This window comes from Rhea americana, unplaced genomic scaffold (genome assembly GCF_003343005.1).
Source record: "Rhea americana isolate MKP2758 unplaced genomic scaffold, rheAme1 scaffold_204, whole genome shotgun sequence".
NCBI lineage: Eukaryota > Metazoa > Chordata > Aves > Rheiformes > Rheidae > Rhea > Rhea americana.
This window is the reverse complement of record NW_028186195.1, coordinates 1,477,545-1,503,421: the sequence shown is the minus strand read 5'-3', so window position 1 is coordinate 1,503,421 and position 25,877 is coordinate 1,477,545. Positions and strand designations below refer to the sequence as shown.

The following is a 25,877-nucleotide window of genomic DNA, read 5'->3' as shown; positions in this document are numbered from 1 at the left end:
CAGCTGCATGCAATTTTACTGTAGAAACAAGAGAGCACGAGGATAGAACTGCTCTGCATCAGCTTTACAAGTTCCCCTTTACACCTTGCATACTCACAAGGGGCACAGCTGGTCTTCCTTTTCATTGCTGTCATTTTTCTTCTGTATTTGCACAGCAAATACCCTACCCCTCTGCTTGCCTGCCTACCCAGTACTTCAACCTGAAGCTTCTTCCTGTATCAGGGCATGCATTTAGCAAGTGATTTGGTACTGCCTCCCACACCCTGGGCTTATTTTCTGATCTGGCAAGTGTCCCAGCTCTCCCTCTCCAAGCAAGTGGAGGAGTCAAGGGCAGAYTGAGGCTGCCTAGACCCCACCTGCTGGATACTCACCGTAAGTAGTTATCATTTTACTTGTTTCTCGGAAAAGCAGGATGCCATTTGGTGAGGACACATCGAACTGCAGCCGTTGGGATCTAACGGAAAAACAGGAAATAAATATGAGCTCATACATATCAGAACGAAAACAGAGACAATATTGTAGCACCTCCATGTGCTGCTAAGTACCGGGACACCCTCCTCTGAAATCTATTCGGAAGAGTTCAACAGAATGCCCCAGCCTGGTAGTATTCTGTTGTTCATTACCAAAGCAAGACAGGACACAGCCATTTAGGGACAGACAAGCTTTGCTGTTTCAGAAGAAAGGGCCTGTATTTCACAGACTTTAGGAATATTACAAGTCTGAGTCTGGAAACCCTGTCCTGGCAATAGTCACTAGGCTACTGTACACAAACACAGTGAACATCTTGGAAGAGAGCGCTGTGGGGCAGGCTGACTAGCTCCTATTCATAACACAACCACAAATCCAGATCTTGGCATTTTTTCCCTGCCACAGTGAACAGATCTTAAATTGAAGTGCAGAGAGTTTTCCAGTTCATTTCTGAAATCAGTAAGAGGACAAGTCCCAGTAAGGTTCATCCTATTGCAAAGATGCCATTTGGTTGTGGTAAACAGTCTAACAGTATGGATTCTCAAGAACTCTAAAGCAACTGTGTCTGAACCCTCTGTTCTTTTTACTTGCTGTAACACTGGTCCCTTCCTATAGGGTTGTGTTCAGCTGGCTGTATGCCAGAGCCACATCTTGGCAAACTTCCATTGCCAGACTAGGCAGCTTCTGAATTATCTGAATAGCATCAGAGATACCTCTTCCAGCAGAGTGAATGGTTTAAAGCAAAAGCAGGCATCTTGATGCTGACTGAACAATGCTCATTTTAAACAGACTTTAAAAATACAAGTTACCTCTGTCTTATGATGCTGGCCTTACAAATAAATACTCCAGAAATCCAGCGTGCTTACTGATCTTGTCTCTGGATCTGACTGAGTTGTGACACACAACTGGTATTTGTAATTTTCTTCTCTTTTGAAACATCACCCATTCCCCCCACACACACACTTCCTGGCACCCTGTAAAGTATTGATAGATTCAAGTACAAAAACCACAACTGGGCTCCAACACCCAAACTGTGGAAGCAACAGACAGACAAACCCCTGCCAGTAWGCAGACACTGGAGGGTCATACCTGTTATGTACCAACTCAGCCATCAGTTTGAGGACAGGTGTAGTGCAGGCTGGGTCATGGTACCAGAGTTCAATTGCCCGCTGCAGGATTGGCATGTACGATGGATAGCTGCAAGGTAAAAACTAAGGAACTTTGTTTACATGAAGAAAAAAGGGYCAGTAACTTCTACGAAAAGGCATAGCTTGTACACTGCCTCCCAGTCTTCCTAAGCAGCTTACCTAAGGCTAAACACAGCTGATGCTGCTAGCTGGGGTCTGCTTTATCAGAGAAGCATCCCAAGTCCACTGAGGGAATTGCATAAGTGCTYCTTATACTATGGCAAATCAGAACCAAAATGGTTTTGGACAAAGGGCAGACATACAAAGGTCTGTCATAGCTGCAAACAAGTAACCTTTACCAGCCAAAGGAGACCCTCAAGCACACAGATCCCAGGCTTTTTGAGCAGCTATAGTCTCATCAAGAGGTCAAATACACCTACTGCTGTCAGCAAGTTGGAGAAAAACTTTCATTGTTGCCAAGATGCATATATCCCATTAAAAGCCTTTGGGATTTACAGGCCAAATCTTTAGGTTGCTGCGCAGCCAGAGCAAACCAAAGCTATTTTAGAGCTTCCAGACACGACACCAGGTACTATAAAAGTGAAATGAAACCTCATTTAGTATTCAGCTGTGAGAATATGGCACTTAAATACAGCCAGCTAGAATTTCCCCTCTAAGTGGCAGGGTAGCTTAAGTTGTAGGGCAACAGAAGGATACATCCATTCAAACAGCATCATGAAGCTGGTCTTGGCATTGAAGGCAAAGGCTATTCCCCTCAAGTCTCTCACCAAACCAACCAACGTTCTCTGTATTGCAAAAGAAAAGGCATTAAATGTTAAAACACAAAGATGTCTCCCTTGGCTCCTCTAGCCTAGGGCTGCTAGTCTTCTTCCCATCCCAACAGTAACATAATGTTTCTGTGGTGGCTGCCAGTCAAGTTAGTCAGTTCTTCCTCTTCAGTCAGTGCCAGAAGCCTTCCTTAAGTTGAGCCAGTGCAATGACAGTACTGGGGTATTTCATTCCCAGCAGGGGGAAAGCTGGCAGATTACTCTCACTGCTTAAATTATACACTACATCCAAAACCCAAGGAGTTCAGGGGTATCACCTCTTCCCCACATGTTGGGAGGAAAACACCACCCATTCTGGTAATTACTGTCTCAGAGGCAAGAATGCTTCTTCTTGTCAGGATTTATTTGCTCTCTCCTGTCTGACTGAACTTGAAAAGTCTAAGTCTCTGGGATAAGAGTAAGGAAAGCACAGATAACATGTAAAGTTCTGCCCAACTTACTTTTGCCTCTTGTTCATTGAAAGTATTTGTACTGAACATCTGTGCCACAGTCTCAAAAGCAGCTGTAAGGGGAAGCATGAACTGCTCATATTGATCCTCATCTTCCCCTGAAAGAAAAGAGAAACGAAGAGGAAATAGACTGCACACTCCTACACTCTGCGTATCTGCCTCAAAGTATATCTTTAGAGTTTCAGACAGTGGTCACCCACAGAGCTAAAGACACCATGTTTCCAGGCAGAGGTGCTGTCACTGTTCATCTCTAAYTCGCTTTAGAAAAGCTTAGAACAAACCCTGCTGTCTCAGGAAAGAATTCAGTGTATTATGAAGGGAAAACTAAGCCCTGGTCTTTCTCCCACGCATGTGTGGACTACCTGCACACAGCAACAAAGCCACTCTTTAGCTTCTTTCCTTTCTTTTTTCTTATCCCATTTGACTTTTCCCGTTCCCATGTCCTTTCCTGGTCCTGTAACTTCCTTAATAGCAGTACTCAGCATCCTGCAGAGCCTAGCATCCCAACCACACTATCACCACTTTAGTTCCCAGGAGAAGACTGTAATACCTAAATCCACCATGAGAAGACGCCCAAGTGCAGTATAGAAAGTAGTCCGACATCTCATGTCAGTCAGGTTGGACTGATTGTTAATACCCAGGAAGGAAAAGTGCTCACTCTGCGAACAGAAGAAAACAGTGGGGTTAAAAGCAAACCAACAGCCTGAATGGGCTCCTGTATTAGAGGTCGAGTCGAATCCTCTAATTCTTTGCCTCTTCAAGAATAAGAACTGAAGTGCTGCTAAGCACTTCACATGAATGATCTCAAAGAGTAGGCCACCAGAGGGCAACATGTCTGGTCCACAGGCTCGCAAACCCTGAACTAAGGTAGTAACATGGGAGTATGTCCCGTGTACTGGCAAAGATACCTGTCCTATCACTTATCTGAGAATTACACGGAACAAGATGAACAGGAAAGTCTTTCTTTGCCTCCAGAACAGAGAAGCATCCTGCCTCTCATTCTCAGGGAACTCTCAGGGGGTTAAAGTTGCTGAAAATCAGCCCTCTGCAGATTCACAGTTACTTTGCCTATATCCTCCACGGACTGCAGCACTGTACAATGGAATCTAAATGCAGTTTCTGGACCAAGCATAGCACATGTGACTACCTGCACCCCACCCCCCCAAAAAAAAAAAAAAAAAAACAGCTAGATCAAGGAATACAATGCCTCATTCAATGAGCCAATCCAAACCTCCTGGACATGGTTTCAGGAGTCCTATCGCTACAGCATCAGAGCATCAAATTACCAAATGTTCACAAAGGCAAGTCAGTAATCTGATGCTCTCCGCTGCTCATTTTCAGTTGCTCATTCTAATATTCTTGCTTTCAAGTCAACACCCCGGTTCTGCACAAGGAATACTGGTAATGACTGAGAAACAAGGCTGCTATTCTGACCATTGCAGCAGTGACACTTTCTCCAGTTGAGCAGTGTTCAGAATAAAATTTGGAGCATTCGAACACTTTTGTTTTAAATTTCAGAAAAGGTGCTCACTGATTTCTGACTGCATGTGCAGCAGTACCAGCCATCTCCTGCATTTCACCCTGAAAATGGTTGTTTTTCAGTGCAGAGATCCCCACATTAACTCCTCTGGGATGAAAGGTATCACCTAATTATAACCCAACAAAATTGAAGGGCGGGCTTTGAACATAGAGAAAAGGAATAAAGATAACTTTTCCTAGATGCTCATCTTATGATGGAAACATCTGGGAAACAGATAAACTTCAAAAGTGTGTCCAGGTGCTAAAGTCTGGGGATTTTTTTCAGCTGCACAAAGGCACACGTAGGAGTTTGCTGTGAGACAAGTAGAAGATAAAYGGACTTACCGTGTGATTGTTCAGCATAAACTGTACAGCGCTCAGTTTCACCAGTTTTCTAACACTACTGTATGTAAAGGGGGYGTTAAGGAAGCAGCAGAGTCAACAAAAAAAACACATGTACTTGCAAAGCCCCCTCCAGAGCAAAGCTGGAAGGGAATTTATGTCTTATTTAAAACTTTCTAGCTTCTCCTCCACTTGTTTCAAGAACAATTCTTACTATACTGCATTCTTCTCTACTGCAGAGATCTACAGTCTATTTACTTTGGCACAAAGAACAAGTAGAAGACTGTAAGATAAACTGTGATTGCACACAAATTAAGACTTTGAACAGTAAGCTACAAAGCAGCTATAATCCACACTAGAAAGCTTATGAAACTACAGTCATCAAGTAATTCAACAACTAGATGAAAAAGCTGACCAAGCACTTACATTCTGCTCTTCTCACTACCTGAAAGATTAAATGCTTTTGGAATGTTATATGCAGAGTGCTCCTGTTCCAACTGAGCATCTGGGTCACTTTTTCCCCATCCTGAAGCTTAAGTGCTCTGTACACTCACAGCTCTTCTGAAAAGGATATCCAATGGAGAGGTCATTGAGCAGCTGCAGAGTCTTGGAAGTGATAGGTTCACATCGACCCCAGTACTTCAGGTTCGTGATGCTAGGGGAGAGGACAACAAGGATGGATCAGAGGGGTTTGTAAGGTTTCTCCTTTGCTGCATGGCGGACTTTTTCCGGGTAAAATTGCCACCCAACATCATCAGTTCCACCCTCCAGAATCACAGACATCACAAGCCACAAAATATTGGTATAAAATTACTGTACTTACATTTGGTTGACTAGAAAAATTATCCTTCAGATAATCTTCACTACTTGGGTCCCAAGCTACACTGGCCCATACCCAGGCCCTTGGAATTCTGTGGCACTCCAGGGCTGATTTCTGCAGCAAGGGTAAGAGAATTCTGCGGCAGTGACTACATGCAGACGTATGCAATTCTGCACCTGCACCATCCACTGTCAGCTGCAGAATTCTAGTAGCCCTTGCTTCTTCCAGGAGAGCCATTTCACCCCCTGTGGATGTGCAGCTCAAGTGCACTTGGGTAGGCAAGGCACCATGCACATGAAGATGGGGTGATGCTAAAGAAGTTGAGGCTAGTGGCTTTGTTTTTCCAGGCGCATGGCACTGGGCTTCAGCCTTAGAGCTGCTAAAGCAGTTTAAAATGCTAATGGAGGCTTCCAAAGACAAGACAGAACTCAGTCGACAGGTTCGGTCCAGAGGAAAGCTGCTAAGCAGCAAGTTGAACAGGGGATCTACCAGAGTGTAGGAATTTTTTAAAAAGGACTTGTGCTATTCTGGTACTAATACTGCTATTTGGAAAAACAACAAAAACCAAAAAATTTTGAAAGAGTAGTCCCCTCCCCGTAGAGCTTTCGTGGCTGGTGATTGGCAGTAGTCAAGTGATAGGGCATGAATACTTGAAGCTGTCCCCACTCTGACTTTGGTTTTACTAAGCAGGCACTGGAAAAAAGAGAATCCATTATCCTGGTGCAGGGTGTATTTTTGTATCTCCATGGCCCAGCCTAGAGTCCACAGCAGTTAAATCAATCCTGGATACCATGCATGACTTAAGCCCCTGATCACAGCTGATAATTCTCTCAAGTAGCCAGATGTTACTAGTTTTAGACTGAACAACACTGCCTCATATTCCAGTAGTCCCAGTTATACCTTCAAACGAACCCTGGAAACTCTGATGGCTGCAAGCAAGAACACTTACATTTTTCCTATGAAGACACTCAGGACCATGGTCTCATCATTCAACCCCAAGACCTCCGAGAGACGACGGTACAGCTAGAGAGACAAAACATCACCAATCTAAAAGCTGCCGACAAAACAAGCAATGCTCAAGGCAACAACCACAAACAATTTCTTGTTCATCACGGCTTCTAAACATCAACTTCAAGCAGTCATGGATTATTGTTTTTCACTTGCTCACCCTTGTGGCAGACATGCTTGGAAGGCCATATAACGTGGGTTTTCTCAAACCACACAGACAACGCACAGAGATGCTCATGATCTGATCCACATCAATACTTGTCCTAATCACCACTACCTCTTCTTTTAACCACTAGTCATAGCAGCTTCAAACGCTGTACACAGAAGCTGGATGCATTTCCTTGGGAAAAGGGACATCACAACTGTATTCCTCCTCCTGCAGTTACACAGGGTATCTTAGTGAGTTTGTCTGGAACAATTTAGTCCTTTGTCATACCCCTGCTCCAAAGTCTCTGGGGTGGGGAATGAAAGTCACAAGTCACTGGAAGCAAAGAGAACTGATTTCTAGAATAAGGATATTTCTGTTSTTTATATCCTTTTTCTTAGTATTTTGTATCTCTAAGTACACACCGAGGCATTCAGAGTCCAGCATATTTACAACTGCCTTGTGATCAAGAGAACGGTTATTTATCCTCACTTCARAGCTGGGAAAGCAAAACACAAATGCTACGGCTCAGCTCCTCATGGGTGCATGCATCCAGCAAATCAATGCTTTTGCATTGGCTTAAGGGACTCATTCGAAGTCACACTCAGAACCTGGTAAGATAACAAAACTGAACCAGGTCTCAAGTTCTAGGCTACTGCCACAGTCACTGGCTCCTTCCCCAGACATATGGAATACGTTATTTCAAGACCAGATTATAGTTTGCAATATTAGAACAYGGGACATGCATTTAGAAAACAGAACAGACAGGTCTCAAACACTTCTGCTATTTTCCACTTGTTTTCATTTTAAAAAAGCAAGGCTATTATTGCATTTGGCATGGCCTAAAGATACATAGTAAAAGGAATTACCTTGGAAGACTTCTGCACCTGATCTCCAATATAGATCTTCCGGAATTGCTCAAAAAAGCTAAGCATTGCAAGCTCCAATTTCTCATTCCCAGCCTGAGCCAGACGAGAGTCTGTAAGGTTCATCAATTGTAGCACCCTGGAGAGAGGTGTGGAAAAAAACAACCTTAGATGCTGCTGGACCTGTGACGACAAGGAATTCCTAGCACACMGTATTGTTTCCAAGCTGCATATAATAGAATATTTTCTTAATTTTTGCAGGTGCTGTTTTGGATCAAAAACTGACAAAACTAATAATGAATTCTAAGGTATACTTTCCTTCTGTGCAAGACCGCTATACGGCTTCCGTATCGCTCATAAAAGGCATACAAGGCCTTGGTTTTAACTTACTGCAGAGGTGAATTTCAGGTGCTTTACAGCACTTACCCAGTGTCTGGTCCAGCATGTGCTGAAACACACTAGAGAAACCACTACCTGTTCCACTCAAAAGGTCAAGCTCTCTGAATGACACTCCCACCTGAGACTGGCTTTTATTATGAGCACTGTAGAARTGTGCTAGGGTCCATGCACAGGGTTAATAAGCAGACCTCTCTGGAAAGGAAGGGGTGGAAGGATTTCCCTGTAATATACATGCAACAGAATGAGGGGCAAAAGAAGCAATTTTGGGAAGTCCCACAAAACAGAGTGTGAAAGGAGAAAATAAAACATAAACAAACTTGTATGAATGTCTTGCTGGTGCTGAGGGTAGCTGAAATATAACATGAGGTTTCATTCTTTCCCCTTCAATAACTACCAGTTACAGGGGAAGCTAATGCTCGATGTTACCTATTAATAATGGCTCATCAACAGGCCAACTTCCATATGTTAGCARATTTAGCTCCTCTTTCTATCCTAGCTTACAGAATGGGGCAATTGGGTTTTTGTCCACAAGACATTTGGTGCAACTCAAGGTTGTTAGTGAATAGTAAGTGACATACTTCCCCACCCACCACCCACCCAGCTTGCAGTGGAGAGAATTTACAATTTTGAATATCCACCAGGTGTTAGAAGACAGTATATAGCTGCAGAACTACAACATTCACAGCGTATTTATGGTCAAAACACATTTTGAGTTAGTAACTAGGAARAAGACTCCCCAGCCCCAGCACAGAATCATCATGCATTTTAGCTCTATGCCAATGCATACATTTAAGCACGATATAAATTCCCTTCTTATGTGCTCTTCCCCTCTCATTCACAACCCAGACTTCCCAGTTTAGCCAAGTCACAGCAGAAGCTTGCTGACTGGCTTTAGCCAGAACGGCCAATGCCACACTGTGGTTTTCAGTGTGGAAAAGAGGGGAAGAACATGGTGGCAGCTTCATGATAGTGATTCTTGTGTTGACATCAAGTATGATGCAGCTAGAAAAGTCAGCATCCCTACCGACAAACCAACTCGCCATCCATYGCATCCTGCTCATCCGTGCTGGCGAACGAGACCCTACCACCAATCACTGCCCCGATAATATAGACGAGCCACGTCAGGCGCCCTGAAATCAACAGAGGACATCAGAACCAAGCACATCACACATTACGCAGAGGAAGCGGAGGAGACTCRCATTTTATTTTGGCAAAAACAGGATTCAAAAAAGAATATTTTCCTGCATTAGTGCCCAACTATACTAAATTTACTCAAATTCTCCAGTCAGTGGAGAAAAGGCATGGCATTACTACAACGAAAAGAACATCGGGCCCGCCTCGAAGATTTTCATTATTTAAAAGTTATTCCAAYGTAGGAAGCCACTTTCTTGCAAAACTACATTCTGTATATCTAAACACATGTAGATGTCAGCAGGCAGCATTTATTCTTCCAAAATAAAGCCATACAGCCAGTGGGGAGGTTCAAACGACCACGCTAACCCTGCCTTAGACAGATGGGGTAGCAGTACTGACGAGGGAACGCTCACATAACTTCTCTATGAAAGCCTGGGGGGTGGAGTGTGTTGCAGGACAGTGACTGCATCTTCAGCCAGCACTGCTGCGTGCATTCAGAATGACTGCCACAGCCATAAATATTTCACACCATACAGGCATCTCTCCGAAAGAATGCTTGCAAAATCTGCCTCCCCCTTACATGGATTTCACCAGGAAGGTAGGCTTCTGGAACGGTACTTTTGAGAGCAGACAACCTAATGCAAGCTAGCAGGCCACAGATCTCCAGACAGGCTCACCTTCTTGCACAGCAACATCCATAGGGCTGGCGGTGGCACTCTGCAGCAGCTCCTGGTAGGACTGGGCTGACTGGTCAAAGAGCTGCACAAGCAGAGCACAGGTCTTCTCATACTCGCACCGGCCAATAGTGGATAGCTGATCTAGCTGTTGTTGCACAAGGCCAGTATCATCCAGTGGATCCTCCAAGCCATCCCTATACAGTGAGAAAGGAGATAAGAAAGGGATTTAAAATGCAGAAATAGCTTAAATTGTAACACTTCTACTAGATAGCAGATGTTTTTTCTCAGTCATATAGCAATTCCAACAACTAAAGTCTCTCCCTCCAGTATTTGTCATGATGGAGAGCTACACAGACTGACATAATAGGCTGATCATTACTGTTGCTGTGGCCATAAWTGTGAAGAACACCAATGGCCCAAATGGAAAGGTTATCAGGACCTGGGATGAGTAAGCTCTTCTTACATCTTCATGTTTATCAAGGTCTTTGAACAGAACAGGTAGTGCCAAGAACAAGGCCTTTTTCTGACTGTCTTTGATAAAAAACTCCATCTTTCATATTTTAGTTTCCTTTTCCTCTAAACACACTAATCTCACTATTAAGTTGCATTGTGAATTCCAGAACTGATTAAATCTGAAGTTCCTCCCATGTGCTGTCAGATACCTGAAAAGAAATAAGCCAACCTGCATCCCCCTCAGAGGGACGTTCATAGCTTATTTTTCTGTACTCAACCATTTGTTTCCATCAAATATATACAAACACAAAGTGGAATTTATACCACCCAAGTTCAGTTAGACAGCTGTTACAGTTAGAAGAAAAAGAGTAAGGTACTTCTGGACATAGTTTGTGCCGTTCTGAGGCAGATAACTAAAAGCAAAGTGAATCGCACCTTGTGTACTTATACCTCTCTGCTATGATGTTAATACAGAGCATTAACAATACACTGCAGACATATAAAGCTAGATAAGATGAATTCCACTGAACAAACAAACAAAAAAATCAGGGAAGAGAGAATACTGCAGATAGTGACAACATAAGCACCTTTGCTTCAGAAAATTCAACTTAAAAAAAAATCATGCTTTACTTTGTGTAAGAGAACATACAGTTTAGATAAGCCTCCTTTAAAAAGACTTCGGTGACTCATARAACTTCTCACAGTCAGAGTCCATTTTTACAGGAAAATTCAGAACAAAAAAAACACAGCAGAGACTTCTGCACTGGGTTCTGGTGCCTGMAGCAGAAGTACTGCTCTCTCTCTGCTTTTCTTACCTCAATATGATGTGCACAGATTCCAGCCTGGATGTGATGTAAGCTTTTGTGACTTCTGGTGTGTATGTTTCTAGCATGTGAGGCTCTGTGGCTTTAACATAGGGCACCGATGCAGCCAGCCGCTGCCATAAGCTTAACAGATAGTGAACGCTGTTTGGTGCAAACTCCCAATGCTACCAAGTAAGAAAAGGAGAGGAAAACTGTAAATTATGATCTTCATTACTTTGTCCACGTTATCTTGTTTCACATAGCACTAGAAACAACAACAACTYGAAGCTTTAATGATACAGTTGCTGATTTAAACAATGAATTTCATATAACATTTAAGTTCTGACGGAGTTATTGGCATTCAGTAAAAACTGAAAGATATCCCAAAATAAGTTCCAATGATATGTAGCTGAGCCAAAGCCTTYGGTTCAAAAATCACTGCTCAGCTGCAGCATGCTGCAGACAGCTCCCCAAATAAATGTACAGTTCAAAGCTATTTTCCAAATAAATACTTTGTCAAATTTTTTATGCAAGTTCTACATTTTTTTAAATTGTATTCTGTGTGGAGGTGTAGTTACAAGGTRTATACCAGTAGAAAACTCAGTGGGAATATGGCATGATATTCCTATCAGTAGCAATCTCTGCAACTGTATTTTAATAGTGAAGTGACACATAATTCTAAAAATAAGCCTTATTTAACAAGTTTTTTTTTTTTTTTTTTTTCCCTGCTAGGACATGAAAAGACTCTAGAGGCATAGCAACTCTGCCTTTCCCCACCTGCTGCTCCTGTTCCATTCAGTAGGAAATCACAGTATGATCAATTGTACACTACAGGATTCTTTCATATAGCTTACAGGCTTTTTTTTTTTTTTCCCAGTAGTGGGCATCTTCACAGCACAGCACAATTATAGCAAAGTAAGGAGCAAAGAACAAGGGGGTGACAATTTTGTTTCAAGAGAAGCCCAGGAGAGAGAAGGGGAAAAGAAAAAATAACAACAAATCAAGGGTAAGCAAAACCAGTTCCCACCTGCAGGCTGGTCACTGTGAAGTTGGCAATGAGTCGGATAACCTCTGGATAGTTCTCCACCTTCACTAGTTCTCCCAGCTGGTAGTTGCTTTTCAATCGAGCCAGCAATCGGCAGAACTCATGGTAGTTGTTTGGGTCTGACAAACTCTAGGAAGAAAATAAAGAACAGCAGAATTGAGAAACAGCACTATGTACCACTACCTAGCAGCAGGAAGAGGCAAAGATTTATGGTAAGAGTTTAGGGAATGAAAGAGGAAGAGCAATAACATACTGCATCCTTCTGCCCAGTGCCACAAGTCACAGCAAGGCATGTGGCACAACCCCTTCTTCAACTGAGTTTGGGATGGCTACAGTCGTACCAARAAGGGATAAAAGGAATCTAGTGTGTCATCCTATCTGCCTGGGTGAAACTATCATCTATCCCACTGTTCTTCCATCATCCCTAAATTGTACATCCTTCAAACCTTTACCTTGGGTGGAACACTATACTCTTTTACACCAACATTTAAAATTGACTTGTCATCAAGTTATTGCTGCCACTAATTCTTTAAAATCCCTTTACCAGACTAAACATTTTCATTACTCTTACCTTTCTTCAGCTTCTTTACCTTTTCTTTAAAAAGAGACAGCTGGTATGAAATGGAAATGCTAAGGAATACAGACTGGGACAAATATAGTACAAATTATTTTCTATTAAGATACTTGATGTAGAGAGGAAGCAGAAAAAATTTCACTGACTGCATCTGAAATACTCACCTGTGGGTTTTCCAGTATTCGTTTTACTCCATCAACGAGATGAGATAGGAACTTTGCTCTTTCTGCATTGTTAAAGAGGGACCTGCGTACAGAAGCTATCTGCACTAAACAGGATAAAACCTAAAATGGGCAAAAAGAACAAACAGAAAGAGAGGACTTAGAATAATAGAATGAGTAACACAGGTTTCCTTCTCATGATGCAGAAGGAATCAGTTAAGTTTGAGACTTCTTTGCAAGCTGCACGTCAGCTGATTTTTTTTTCAAAAGATGGACTTGAAATTACAGCCATCACCTTTGTAATTCTAGCATTCTATAAAAAATTAGTAGAAACAAATTACAGCAGAGATAAAGGAACATATTACCCAAAAGAACATTTCCAGTCTGACAGTCAAAGATGTGTTCTAAACTCTGCTATGCATCCCCCAAAATAGTGACATTTCTTCAGATGGAGGACATAGAAAGCATAAGACTGACAATACACTAGCAGAGGGAAGGAAAGCTGGTATGCCTAACATAGACTTGGAAAAGTAATACAGAAGATAGAAGATTGGCGAGAAAAGTGTTAAATCATTCTCAACCCAAACCTCAAATTTAAATCAAGTATAAATTGCAAGAATGCAGCAGCACTAATAGCAAGCTGCTGAATGGGGTTATGAACAGCAGAAGCAAGTCGGTTATAACTAGCACCTTATCTGGAGGCAAATCCCCATTCCCTCTGACCAGTATAACTACTACCTCCTCAGCTGTTAAACTTCTCATTCTTGCTGGCTCTTACATTTAACAATCAAAGACTCAGGACAATTACAGGTTTAATTGCCTCATATTTCTGTTCAGTAACAAAAAGCCTCATACTGTTAGTCTCTGAGATTCTAAATTCAGTATAGTTCTATATTCTATAGATTTCTAAATTCAGAACTAGCTAAGTAACCCTGCAACATAATGAACAGTGCTGAGAGTCTCAGTGGTAAAAATACTTCTGAAGGACCCTTCCCTCCCTAGCCAAAGGGCAAGTTTTCATTGTAGCATTAATTATGRAAAATATTCATTAGACAGATAAATGACTGGTAGGGTTTTTTTTTTTTTCTTTTTCCAAGAAAGAAATAATCCAACTTCTAGTTCAGCTGTGCTATTGGCAATTTCATGCATCTGGGACATGGCCTAGTTTTAAAGTGTGGAAGGARCATTCTAATTCCTTAATTGCACTCCCAGACTTGCTACCTACTTGTAGTATGGTTTTAGGATCAAGTACATTAGCTGTACAGTGGAAAATAACATCAGCAGCATCCATCAAGGATATGCTTGCAGATTTAGCAGATTCTATGCTACACAAAGTAGTAGGGTGAACTTCCAACCTACAAGTTGCTCTTATATCCATTCCAAAACCTGCTAGATGCCATCAAATTTCTCAGCACTAGCACAACTGGACCAGCCTCCTCTTTGTCTATACATCATAAGGCAGAGCCAYCAAAATCTGTGTAACTGCCTGAAATCATTCTACCACATTCTAACCATTGAAGTCTCCCTGATCAATCCTACAAAAAACATTGTTAGCCAATTCTGTAAGGAAAACAAACACTAAACTTACCAGAGGAGAAAACGAAGGAGGGATGGAATGATAAAGATCAAAAAACAACTGAAGGGTTGAGGAATCCAAGAAAGCTGAAACAGAAGGCAGCAATTTACTGACATGTCTATTTAATACGTTCCATAGATTTAATGCTTATCTGTCCAAATCAGGAACAGCACGCATACTTGTCCTGTTAACAACAAGGACTTCCAGGTTTTGACACAATTGCCTTTCCCAGAAAGGAAGTAAAACTGTTGGTACTAAGCTAAAATTCCAGGATAATATTTTAAGAAAACAACCTGTGAAACTACCTGCAGAGTGACTGAAGAAAAATAGAAAGATGTCAACAGCATGCACTGAGTTGTTTGTTATTTACTTTTTTTTTTTTTWAATGTATACACACTTTGCTGTATCTTGAATTGGCAGGTATAAGACCCAGGACAGAGGAGTGTTTGTATAACTCATGATGGCCAACGCAACAAGTTGGACTGCATTTGTAATTATGCTAAAGAAAGGCCGGATTTTGCATCTGGCACCATATGCAGAAGTTTGTTAGGTGCAGAGAGGGCCCTTGCAAATCACCCATATTTTCAGCTGGTATGCTACAGATTAGTCCTCTTTCTCCAGGAGCATTACCTGATCTCCAGCTGGTTGGGATCTGCACTGTGCAGAGATCATCTGAGGACTCATCTGTTGATGTGCCAATGAAATCAAAGTTCAGACAATTATGGGTGAGCTTAAGAAGCTGCATGAGCAGACCATGCTGGCTTTCATCATTCAGATTCAGGTTCTTCCCAGAAGCCTGTGAAATACGTTGGATTAAAGGAAAAAACAAACAAAAAACAAACAACAAAACAAAACCTCGAAACACCCAAGAAGGTGACAGCTGAGTCTGAGGCAATAATTTAATTTCAATGGGATGTGACAATCGTAAGGATCATATACCACAGACCCCATCCCAGCTAAMCCTACACTATTATAGACAGTATGTGTATTTACATACTTAGTCTTTACATAAAATATATGACTAGATAGTGGTTCATTTTTCACTCAGTTTGTACTGCACAGRAGAAAAGCCACCAGGCTTGCCAACTTGCAATCATATTGGAAGATTCGTGAGATAAGGAAGTTCTTAAGGTTAAACACAAGAATACATTTTCTGCTTGACAAGCACCTAACAGCAGGGAATACTGTTGCTGCACCTAACCCKCATATGGAAATGAGCACATTCACTTTTGTTGTGCAGGTTTGTATAAGCCCTGCTCTGATTACAAAGCTCTGTTATAGGCAGGGAAAACACGGATATTCAAGTATCACAAAGAACCTAGTGGATATGAAATACTAAGTCATTTCACAGCAGTTTACACATAACACTCAGGACTGTACTCCAGGGATAAGCCAGTGTGTCTAGGCTTTGTGCTATTGCTCTGTGCTTAAAATTAAACTAACTTCTTCCAGCTTAAGCCAACCACAAAGAATGTTTTGCACTGTACTGAGGCTGCCAAGATTAGCTGCAATTGGTTGCTGAAATCTCTTCCTCACTCTCTCCAGCATGTGTATCACAAAGGCTTATTCTTCTGCAACTGCCTAATTACATGCAGTTTTGTGGACAATGATGTAGACATGATCACTGGTTTCTAGCAGCTCACCCCCACTCAAAAGCATCACCTTGGAAACTTCTGCTTTATATACAGAAGCTTGATACAGCTGCCAACTAGATAAAAAAGAAATAACTTGAGTAGAAGGTGTTTAATCACAGGAAAACAAGGATGTTACATGAGACAACAGGAAAYATTCCAATCTGTCTTAAATCACAGCATCCTAAGAAACAAAAGCAGGATGATTAAGAGTTAGGGTGAAAACTTGAGCCTTCTTCCTCAAACAAGCCACATCTTTCGAGTCTCCAAGTTCACATGGTCACACAGCAAGAGTAGCGTACTTACTATAGTTGAAGCTACACATACAGGACAGTGCTAAAAGGGCAGTTCTGGGACATCAGAATTAATAAGGCCTAGCCTTCATCTCCTAGTTGAACACAAGTGCTTGTAGAACTTTTTCCTACAAGTTTGGGCATTTTAAGGACCCTGTTCTGCCTGCAATCCTTGGCATGTAAATACATTCAAGGCTGCTGCACCATAGTCTTTTCCACAGCTGGGCCACCTAGCCAGGCACCACTTTTCAAAGTGGAGAATGTCTTTATTTTATTTTTTTTGAGACCTCTGACTGTCCATCAAATGCAGATGAAATAAGCCAACAAATCCAAAACTTACTAAAGCTGTTATAGGTCAAGCAGATGAGWGTATACGAAAGGATGACTAGCATAATTGTACAAGCCTTGTTTCCTTTGGAAACCAGAATAAGATCAAGTTACACCCACATACCCACCTATATTACTGACAGAACAAGAACTGCTAATTTTGAAAGATCTTTAAAATAAAATTTGCTTTTCATGCTTTGCGCTATTTGTCAACTTTGACACTTCAGTCAGCTTGAAGGATAAAAGTTAAACTAATCAAATCTGTGCCACTCAGTTAATTGGTCTAAATCTTCATATAAAATGCTGTTCTTCTGAATGCACCTTTAAAACTTTATGTATCAGCTTTTTAGAAAAGAAACCAGATGCAGAATCAAAAATTTTCTTCAGAYAATCTACCTGGATACAAAATATACATGTTATTTCTCTAACAAAAACAGTACTTCAGCTGAAAAAAAGCTACTCTTTAAAACAAACMGAAGTTTCATACACTTTTCTCACAGAATATTGCCATCTTGTCCCAAGGTAAATATTCYTGCAGCAAGTGAACTAGTGTGCGATAATTAGCACAAAATAAAAACCCAGGGAACACAAGACAATCTAATACTTATCATGAGTGAGAAGATCAAGGACAATCCTTTAGTCTCCCTTTAATCTAATATGTCCTCATGAAGATGAGTTTATTTTTCTCATCATGTGGGTTTTAATTTGAGGTTACAACAAAGACTTGTTTTATAGCAAATTTCTCTGCCAAGATTGTAAATCAAAGATATCCAAAATATCTTTGGAACAAACACGTCATCTCTTTCCTGATGCTTGAAACCAGGAACATTCAAACCCAAGCTTCAAGGTCCAAGTATGTATCTCCAATCAACATTAAAAAAAAAAAAAAAAATGCAATATTTCAGTATTTGTGTTAGGTGTTCATAAAAAGAAAAAAAGAATGAGTCAAAGCTTTTCTGAAAAGCTGGAACACATCTCTAAAGATAAACAAACTTCTCTGTGCCATGAGAACACATTACTTCCTAGAACAAGAGCACTTGTTCCAAAGGAATTACATCAGAGAGAACTTCAGCCCAAAGTCTACAGCCCCAACATGTATCARTAGAGGAGATGACAAACCGATTTTCTTACCTGTTTCAGTAAATTGCATGACAACGTGAATATATCAAATAAAGATGAATCTCGAAAGGAAGAGGCTATTTTCCTGTGCTTGGTCAGTGGATGAGTAGTATCCGCCTGAACAGAGAGSAAACCACTGCTTAGATGTTATTGGCAAAAAAAGAACAAGACGAGCAGAATACTTGAACCCTGTCAAAGTACTGGAACATCAAGGTTTTCCCATCCCCAGAACCATGTTACACCAGCTGGCTAAACTAAAGGGACATGTTATCACTGTAGCATGTGCTTTTATTATAGAGTAATGGTTCTTTCACTGCCCTTAACCTTTCCACTGTTAAAAATCATCTTACTGACTTACGACAGAATATTCTACATATATATTTACAATGCACAGTACCACTGCATCCCTGCTACAAAGTAGAACTATTTTACTCTAACTTTACTCTTCCAAAGCACAATTAAAGGTAGTATTTTAAACAGCACTTAAATCATTTAGAAACTTGAATATGACTTTCTAAAATGCTCTAAACTCCTAAGAGTTAAATCCTACCTGAAGCCGTTGGGCAGATACATGGTCAACTACTAGTAATTATAAGGTCACTTACATATCCTCTCCTGAACCTGCACAGATGAGAAGAAAACTACAAGGAAAGTTAACCAGTGACAGTCAGTTTAGACTTTGTCACATCCGCTATAWGCTCCAGCACTGGACCTCTAATCATATTAGAATAAAAGATGACATATGATCTGGGAGACATATACACACATATGATCTTAAACAGCGTAACAAAAATCATACATCAATTTAACTAATGCATTCTAAACATTGACTTGCAGAGGCTGCCAGCAGCACAGGCTATATCACTTTGTAGACCACTTTCTCAGCAGAGGAGAAGACCGAAGTGATACTTTGTATCTTTTCAATTTACTTCAGCACAGGCTGGCAAAACATAACTTGCCACTCGCCCAAGATGAGTTATTTCATGGCAGCAAGTCACTGTAGTACATTTGGGAAGTGCAAGAACACTTGCATCCCAGTGCACATGCACACAATTTGACTCTCCATTTTGTTCGCGTTTTTGTTACTAGCCTGTTGCTGATCTTGGTTRTACACATATTTCATCCAACATTGCAGCTATCTATAAAGTCCTAAATGCTGTGGGCTTCATTTTAACGTAATTAACCTTCACAGTGACCTTTGAAGGAGGCAAACGCTCTTGTCTCATTTTATGGATGAGAGAGGCCCTGCACAATACAGTAGTTGGTAGAAGATCAGAACTGACCCCAAATCTGTCAGATGCTCTAACCATAGGTCTATCATTCCTTGGGTCATGCTATTAGACTTCAGGCTCTTAACGAAAAGTAGAATTAGTTATTTGCTTCACGGTTATTAAAAATTTCATATTTCTGGGCTTGTGGCAAGTCAGCCACAAATTCTCTCTTCTCCACCACAATGCCACATAGTACAAATCAGTGGACACTTTCAGTACTTCTGGGCAAATTTGTGCAGTACTTTAGGATGAAAACTCATACTTCAACAAGAGTTACTAGTGCTCTATTTTATTTGTATTATGAGCTTTTTAAAATAAAAGCTTTAGGAAACAAAGCTTTAGCAAGCTTGACTGTCACATAACATAATCAGAAGTTTAAAAAATTATCACAAAAATGCTGATGAGAAGCCCCACAGGTGTGTGTTTTGCCACATGCATGTACATGACCCCACTCTAAAGAGCAGGCATGTTAACAGTTCTACTTCTGCAAGTAGTAGCAGTTTTAGATGTTCTAAGATGAGTCACTGAATCCTGCCCTGTGCAATTGCTGGCTTAAAGCATATTTATGAAAATGAGTAGTAAATTGTGGTAGATTTAATATCCAAGATAGACTTTGATCAAAAATCTCCTGCTATCTTCATTGCTTAAATAAGTATCACTCTGTAAAGATTCTGGAACTGAAATAGGTGAGTTTGTGCTGTTCCTTCTCCTGCGAGCAGGAGTCACAGCCCTGTACAAAGATGCTGACAGATGTGTACTGATTCACAGAGGTAAGGAGATTTGCTCTCATCCTTGATATGAGGAAATGAAGGACTGGCTCTCTGTGTAGAGTGAGTTAGAATCTGACAAAAGTTTATGTAAGGAAATTGTAACAGTAGTTACAYACCGCATAAGAGTTAGGAGAAGAGCTACAGGATTTGATTTAAGGTCAGCCTTAAAGAATGAAAGTCAATTCTGGGCATGTAATGGTTAMAGAAACCACTTGGATTACATTACAGGCTTGAGAATTTCTGTTTAGTAGCTCCCAAATGCTCAGAGGTGCTGAACTTCATCAGTTCCAGCAAAAGGAATAGGTGCTTTGCTCTAACCAGGACAAAGAGGACAAAGCCTCTTCCTACRTTTCCAGTTCTGAAAACAATTTATAATAAGCCTTCAAATCCCATGCAAGGATCCCATTCCCGTGCCAGGATTAATCTATACACTAGCAAAAAGTTAGTTTCCTCAGTAAAATATTAAAATCAAAACCCTCACTCCCCCCAATTAACTCTTGGTCCTTTCAGCAAAATTAGAAACAGTTCCATAAATGSTAACCCACTCCAAGTCACTTCTTAGGACAGCAACAGCAATCAGCACTGCCATGGCAAAGTCTGCCTGACTAGGAAATCACGTAAGCTTAGATGGCATCAAGTAATRCCACTTGTTCCAACTTTCAATGTAACAAAAGAAAAACATACAAAAAAAATGCCATATAGAGGGTTCCACAGAACACAAAAATCTAACCAACCTGTAAAGACTTCTACATCAAAATGGTACAAYCTGCTGCAGCCTGCATGACTGAGTGCTGCACCAAGGACTCTGTGCGCCCAGTCTTTTTTTCTGCCAGCTCTCAAAGGCTAGGGCTGTACAAGGGATACAGTATTTGATCCCAATGAAGCCATGTTATTTGAGAACTGCCTGTTGGTAACACTGGGAAATTTGGTATTAAATGAAAGGACACTTAAAGTCTGCAGAATTTGACAGATTCTCTGTATTTTCTCTCTGGCAACACTGAGGAGGGCATGTTCTATTCACTTCTTGACACAAGAATGCTCTAAGCTGAAACAATGCATGGAGTCGAAACCAAAAGACACTAATGGAGTCTTCAAGCTTGGGACCTTATCTTCCCTAGGTAGGTTTCACCACTTGCTCATCATTTTTGCTACCCTTTCAATCTCAGAAGACTACACCAAAATATGACAGAAGATGGAAGATGCCAGAGGGAAGCAAAATAATTCTCCATAGCACAAGCGGTAACAGTATCATATCACAAAAACACAGGACTGCTTAACACCTCCCCCCCTAAAAAGCACAGAAGCACAGACACACAGGACACAGCAATATGAATGAGAAAATTGGACACTTACTTCACTGAGGAAGGCTGTAGCACTTACTTGATTAATTTCATTAGTTAGTTGGGACAGGATTGTCACTCCTATGATGCAGTGTTCTACACTATCCTGATGAAAGAAAAGGAGAACAAGGGTTAGGGTTAGGGTTAGCGTCAGGCTGTTTTCATTAAGCTTCACTGTCATTCAAAGATCTTTTGCTCAGATGATTTCCGGACAWGTTTGTCTAATGTTTCATCTTTGCAGTATCATGACTGGAAAAAGCCCTGYGAGCAATTCCAAATACAGAAAACTTTAAATGTGCTTTTTAAATGTGCTTTTAAAATATTTTACGTTGCTAACAATACMAAGGTTTCTGAGGGTTTGGTAAAGTGAGCTAATAAAGACAGGCTTCTTTTATTTAATAGTTTATCAACACTTTTGGTATTATCCCTAAACCTGAAAAGATTTATTTTTATGCCAAATTTTTAGCAACTTGCTTAATTTTGATGGCAACTATGGCAAAAGGTGCAGAAATTAGAGATGCCAAATGAAGACTCTGCAAAATATATATACATGTATATTTTTAATACAGACTGTGAAAAACGTGAGTAGCAGCTGATCAAATTTCACCACACACCAGCCCTACAATTCTACTGCTGACAAAAMCAACTTATCATCTTCCAGTGAAGGGACCCTGTAACTTAACTAAAAATCCAAACCAACTTTCACAGATCTATCACCCTTGAAGTAAATGGCACATCTTTTCTTCTTAAATAATAAGTTCACTTATTTACTATTTTGCATTAAYCAGCATGATATATTTAAGTTTGAGGGCTTGAAAAAAGAATTGCACTACTAGAATGCTGGAAGACTTGTCTTGTCATGCCATCAAATACTAATGGTGGCAGTTTCCAGAAATAAATCTCTGCCACACAAAGTTATGACAACTAGTAGGACAGGTCATTTTTTTGGCTTTTCAGCTTCAGTAGTCATTATTCAATAGGAAAAAAAAAAAAAAGCATTGAAGTCTAGACAAAGGATACCAAGGTATAAGATAATAATTGAAAATATGTGACCTTTCAAATCCTACCAAGGTAGGTATCTAGAAAAAATCTGACCTGTAAAAACCTTGTGACATCTGTGATCACGTTCCTGAAGACATATTCATCCTTCTGACAGTCAAACCAGCCCAACTTTGTGATCCTGGCATATAATTGGATTAGTGCTTGTGTAACAAACGTTGCCAACTTTGGCCTAGTGGCAAGGTAATTGAGCACATAGTTCCCTGAAATACAGAGAAGAGGCATATCTGTAGACAAAAATTTTGCAGATGAGATTAGACTGACACTGCATTAGGAAAAAGTGTATTTTAGGAGACTGTTTCAGAAGAAAAAAGATCAGCACAGTATTGGTTTAGATAAACACAACAGAACAAATCTGAAAAGTGGTTAGAGACTCAGGTAAGAGTTCTCCCGAAAAGCCCTCAATTTATTTTGTATAATCAGGTGAAGTTTGATCCTTTGCAAGTTCATGCAAATAACAAGAAAAGTTGACAAGCTCTGAAGACCTCTCAGGTCTGAACATCTACCACATTTCTAAAAAAAGAAGACTGAATAGCTTTCTGACACTTTCCTTGGAAAAAAGGAAGTATCAGTCATTCTCCAGGAAAGTGTACKGTGAAAGACTGACTGTTCCATTTTGAAATGCTCTAAATGGTATTTCACAGACCCCCACGAAGGATTTGCACTTTTGAAATCACGCCCTCAGGAGAGACAAGGACCATATATATTTTATATTCCAGAAGATATGTATYACAGCAACCAGAGCTGCCTCTTACTCTGTGATCCCAAATGCTTGATCACTGTTTAGTTAAACAGGACACAGGAATGTTCTCTAGTCTTTAAAGCAAGAGTTGATTTTAGACTTGGATCATAGAATCCTTTATTTTTAAAGCTGCTTTCTATTCTAACTTTTCCCATTCTTTAGAGGGCAAACCATGGTAAGAACTCAGTCTGAGTCTAATGATCCCTTGACAACAGCAGAGCTATGAAATGATGAGTTTTGGTCAATCTTGCAGGGATAATTATGAAACAGAAAAAAAAAAAACTTGACTCACAAACTTTATCGAGATCTCCTTCAATGATTTGAAAAAGAAAAACAGAAAAAATCCTACATACCTTGTGAAATATAAAAGCAAACAAGAAGAAATACAAAAGAAATGTTCTTACTCACTGGATTTAAGATTTTTTCTTTGTAAGCAAGAGATTGTTATGGAATAATTATGAGATAAAGCATGACTTTGCACAATCACTTGGTTAAATGATATCTTGGACTCCTTTTTGCCTCACTTTTCTATGCAAAGGCTACTTCCTACAGAACAGAGYAGCTGCTCCAATATCAGTTTGTTTACAAGACTGCAGAGATGTCATTYCCTCACAACTGAAAAAAAAAATCTGGCCTTCAAATCTATTAGCTAGTGATATACATGAAGATGCTGCCCGAGAGCAAAGTTGCTTTTTCATTATATACCTTAAAATACCCAAACAACAGTGAAGTGCAGTTGTTTGCCAAAAGCCTCCCACTCAAGGTTAAAGTGTGCATGATAATCATTCAACATTAGCGTTAGCCTGRTTAGAAAAATTGTACTTACGAATGTCTATTCGCTGCTCCAACGGTAAAGGGTTGTTTGTGCGTGACACAAGTTTGGTAAGGCATGTAGCTGCCAATAACTGGGAGTAGGATGACTGTAAAGGAAAAAACCCACAAACAGTAGTTTACTATACACTTCAGAACAAGAAGATCAAGCAGCAGAGCAGAACGTTAAGCTAACTGCTCCCTGGAAGTGAAAGTCTAAAGCATTAATTGGCAAGTCTGAATGTTCTAGACAGCGTTCGTTGGGTATTGCTATACACACTAGGTTAAACCAAAACACTTTTTTTGAAAAAAAATGTTTAAGAAAGAAAAAGCTTTTAAAGAGTAAGACAACAGAACTGCTACAGAAGGCAAGAGTTCATGTACTCCATATGCATGCTCCACACAGGAGAGGCAAAATGACACCTAGTAAGGAAGACTAGGTGCAGAGCTGCAGCAGGCCYAGGGTACTTCCCTTGACCCAGTAAAGTAGACCCAGCAGACTGGCTTCAGTAGTACAGCAAAGATTAATACCTATTACACTATGAGACAGTGGAACACAGTAAAACTCAGTATAAGTATCTTGTAATGGGTAAGTGTCACTCCTTTTCTTCATGGCTTCCTCCTCCTGGTTGTCCTATTCTTTACCACAGGCTGTTTAATGTTTTCTATTTTTGTAAACAAGGCTCTCATCTGATAGATATAAAAGCTGGATGTACATTCTGCCSTAAGTTAAACCTTGAAAGATCATGTAGCCAAGCCATTTTAAACATGATTTGTGCTGACACAAAGTAAAAATCAAATGGCTACTTAGAAAAAAGCTGWAGAAAGGTTAGGGAGGATTTACTGATGACATATTTCATATCCCCTCTGTAACACTAATTCTGAAACACATGATCTAATTTTACCCATTTAAAATCACTAGATTACTAAAGCACCACTATAGGAAGGGGAATTTTCTGCAGAAAAATTCTAGAAGAAACATTGCTGTTTTTATTCTCCTATGAAGAGGAAACCTCTGTACACATATATCTTTCCTTCCCCTCAAAGCCAACAGGAGGCAGTGGTTCCTATACTGCAGTCTATGAATACCATTGCCATTATAATATTTTCAACTTAAAGCTTGACATGTCTGTATGGCAGATGGTGAGGCATGCAGCAAGGTTACAAGACATTAAAACTGACAACCATTCGTAGTACCATTGCAGCAGTATAATTAGATATCAGAGCCAATGCTTTCTTTGGCAGAGGCTGTCCACAAATTAAGACACATTGCAGCATACTGGCTATACAAYATAAACAGTGAATATCAGAACTTGGGGCTGTTACTCTTATCAATGCCTGAAATACCAAGACATATTTTGGATAGTTTGGGGGTTTACATACACTCCCTCTTTCTAGAAGAAGCTGGCACTTGCTCAGGCAGTCTGGACTATTGGTGAATTCAACCAAGGCTTTCTCTGCCTGAAGCCGTGTTGCAGTGTCTGTAGTTTCATACAGCTGTTTGCACAGGTTCTCTAGCTGGGCTAGGCTCTGAAACACAGGAAAAAGAAATCAGAAACACAAAAGTTTACAGTTTAGTTAGGCAGCAGTTTAACCCACAACCTATATACACACACATTTATGAAAAAGAAAGATGTTAAATTCATTTTGTTCTTTGGCCTATTAAATGAAGCCTGTATTTACCTCCTCAGGAATTTCATAGCCACCTCTGTTTAGATTTAGAGGACTCCAGATGGACAACAAATCCATGCTTAGACACCTCTCAGTATTTTTATGTTCTATGGTGTACTACACTTMACATACCACATTGCTTCCCTACTTTTGTCTGTCTCCCAAGAGTAGGGGTGAACTCCAACACTGCTCCTAGTACCCTAGTACATGTTTCCAGGCCTGAGTGAGCCACAACTGAGACTAAAGATGTCTGGAAAACAAGTGTGTTCTCTAACTATGATAATCTCAACTTACCCATTTTAAATACTGAAAAACTAACCCGAAACGTCAAGTCTGTTTTATTTGTCAACGTTTCAAAATGTCCACAAACTTAGTTTACATTCCCTTTACAAGGCACTGTAACATACACCAACGTTCCATGATCTCATATG

The 25,877-nt window shown here is 40.4% G+C and overlaps 1 protein-coding gene across 1 annotated transcript in view; it reads right to left on the bottom strand.

The window, feature by feature from the left end:
- XPO7 (exportin 7) overlaps positions 1-25,524 on the bottom strand; it is a 31,152-nt gene extending 5,628 nt beyond the window's left edge. Inside the window, exons 1-22 of the mRNA XM_085304234.1 lie at positions 25,459-25,524; positions 25,159-25,305; positions 23,792-23,885; positions 22,260-22,426; positions 21,178-21,270; positions 17,796-17,900; positions 15,044-15,209; positions 14,426-14,499; positions 12,841-12,960; positions 12,085-12,231; positions 11,070-11,242; positions 9,802-9,995; positions 9,015-9,120; positions 7,595-7,730; positions 6,522-6,595; positions 5,327-5,407; positions 4,756-4,819; positions 3,443-3,551; positions 2,884-2,990; positions 2,313-2,401; positions 1,558-1,665; positions 372-454 (exon numbers count right to left, since the gene is read on the bottom strand). Of these exons, the coding sequence (XP_085160360.1) occupies positions 372-454; positions 1,558-1,665; positions 2,313-2,401; positions 2,884-2,990; positions 3,443-3,551; positions 4,756-4,819; positions 5,327-5,407; positions 6,522-6,595; positions 7,595-7,730; positions 9,015-9,120; positions 9,802-9,995; positions 11,070-11,242; positions 12,085-12,231; positions 12,841-12,960; positions 14,426-14,499; positions 15,044-15,209; positions 17,796-17,900; positions 21,178-21,270; positions 22,260-22,426; positions 23,792-23,885; positions 25,159-25,305; positions 25,459-25,524 (2,503 nt within the window). The remainder of the gene's footprint in view (positions 1-371; positions 455-1,557; positions 1,666-2,312; positions 2,402-2,883; positions 2,991-3,442; positions 3,552-4,755; positions 4,820-5,326; positions 5,408-6,521; positions 6,596-7,594; positions 7,731-9,014; positions 9,121-9,801; positions 9,996-11,069; positions 11,243-12,084; positions 12,232-12,840; positions 12,961-14,425; positions 14,500-15,043; positions 15,210-17,795; positions 17,901-21,177; positions 21,271-22,259; positions 22,427-23,791; positions 23,886-25,158; positions 25,306-25,458) is intronic.
- Between the last annotated feature and the right edge of the window lie 353 nt (positions 25,525-25,877).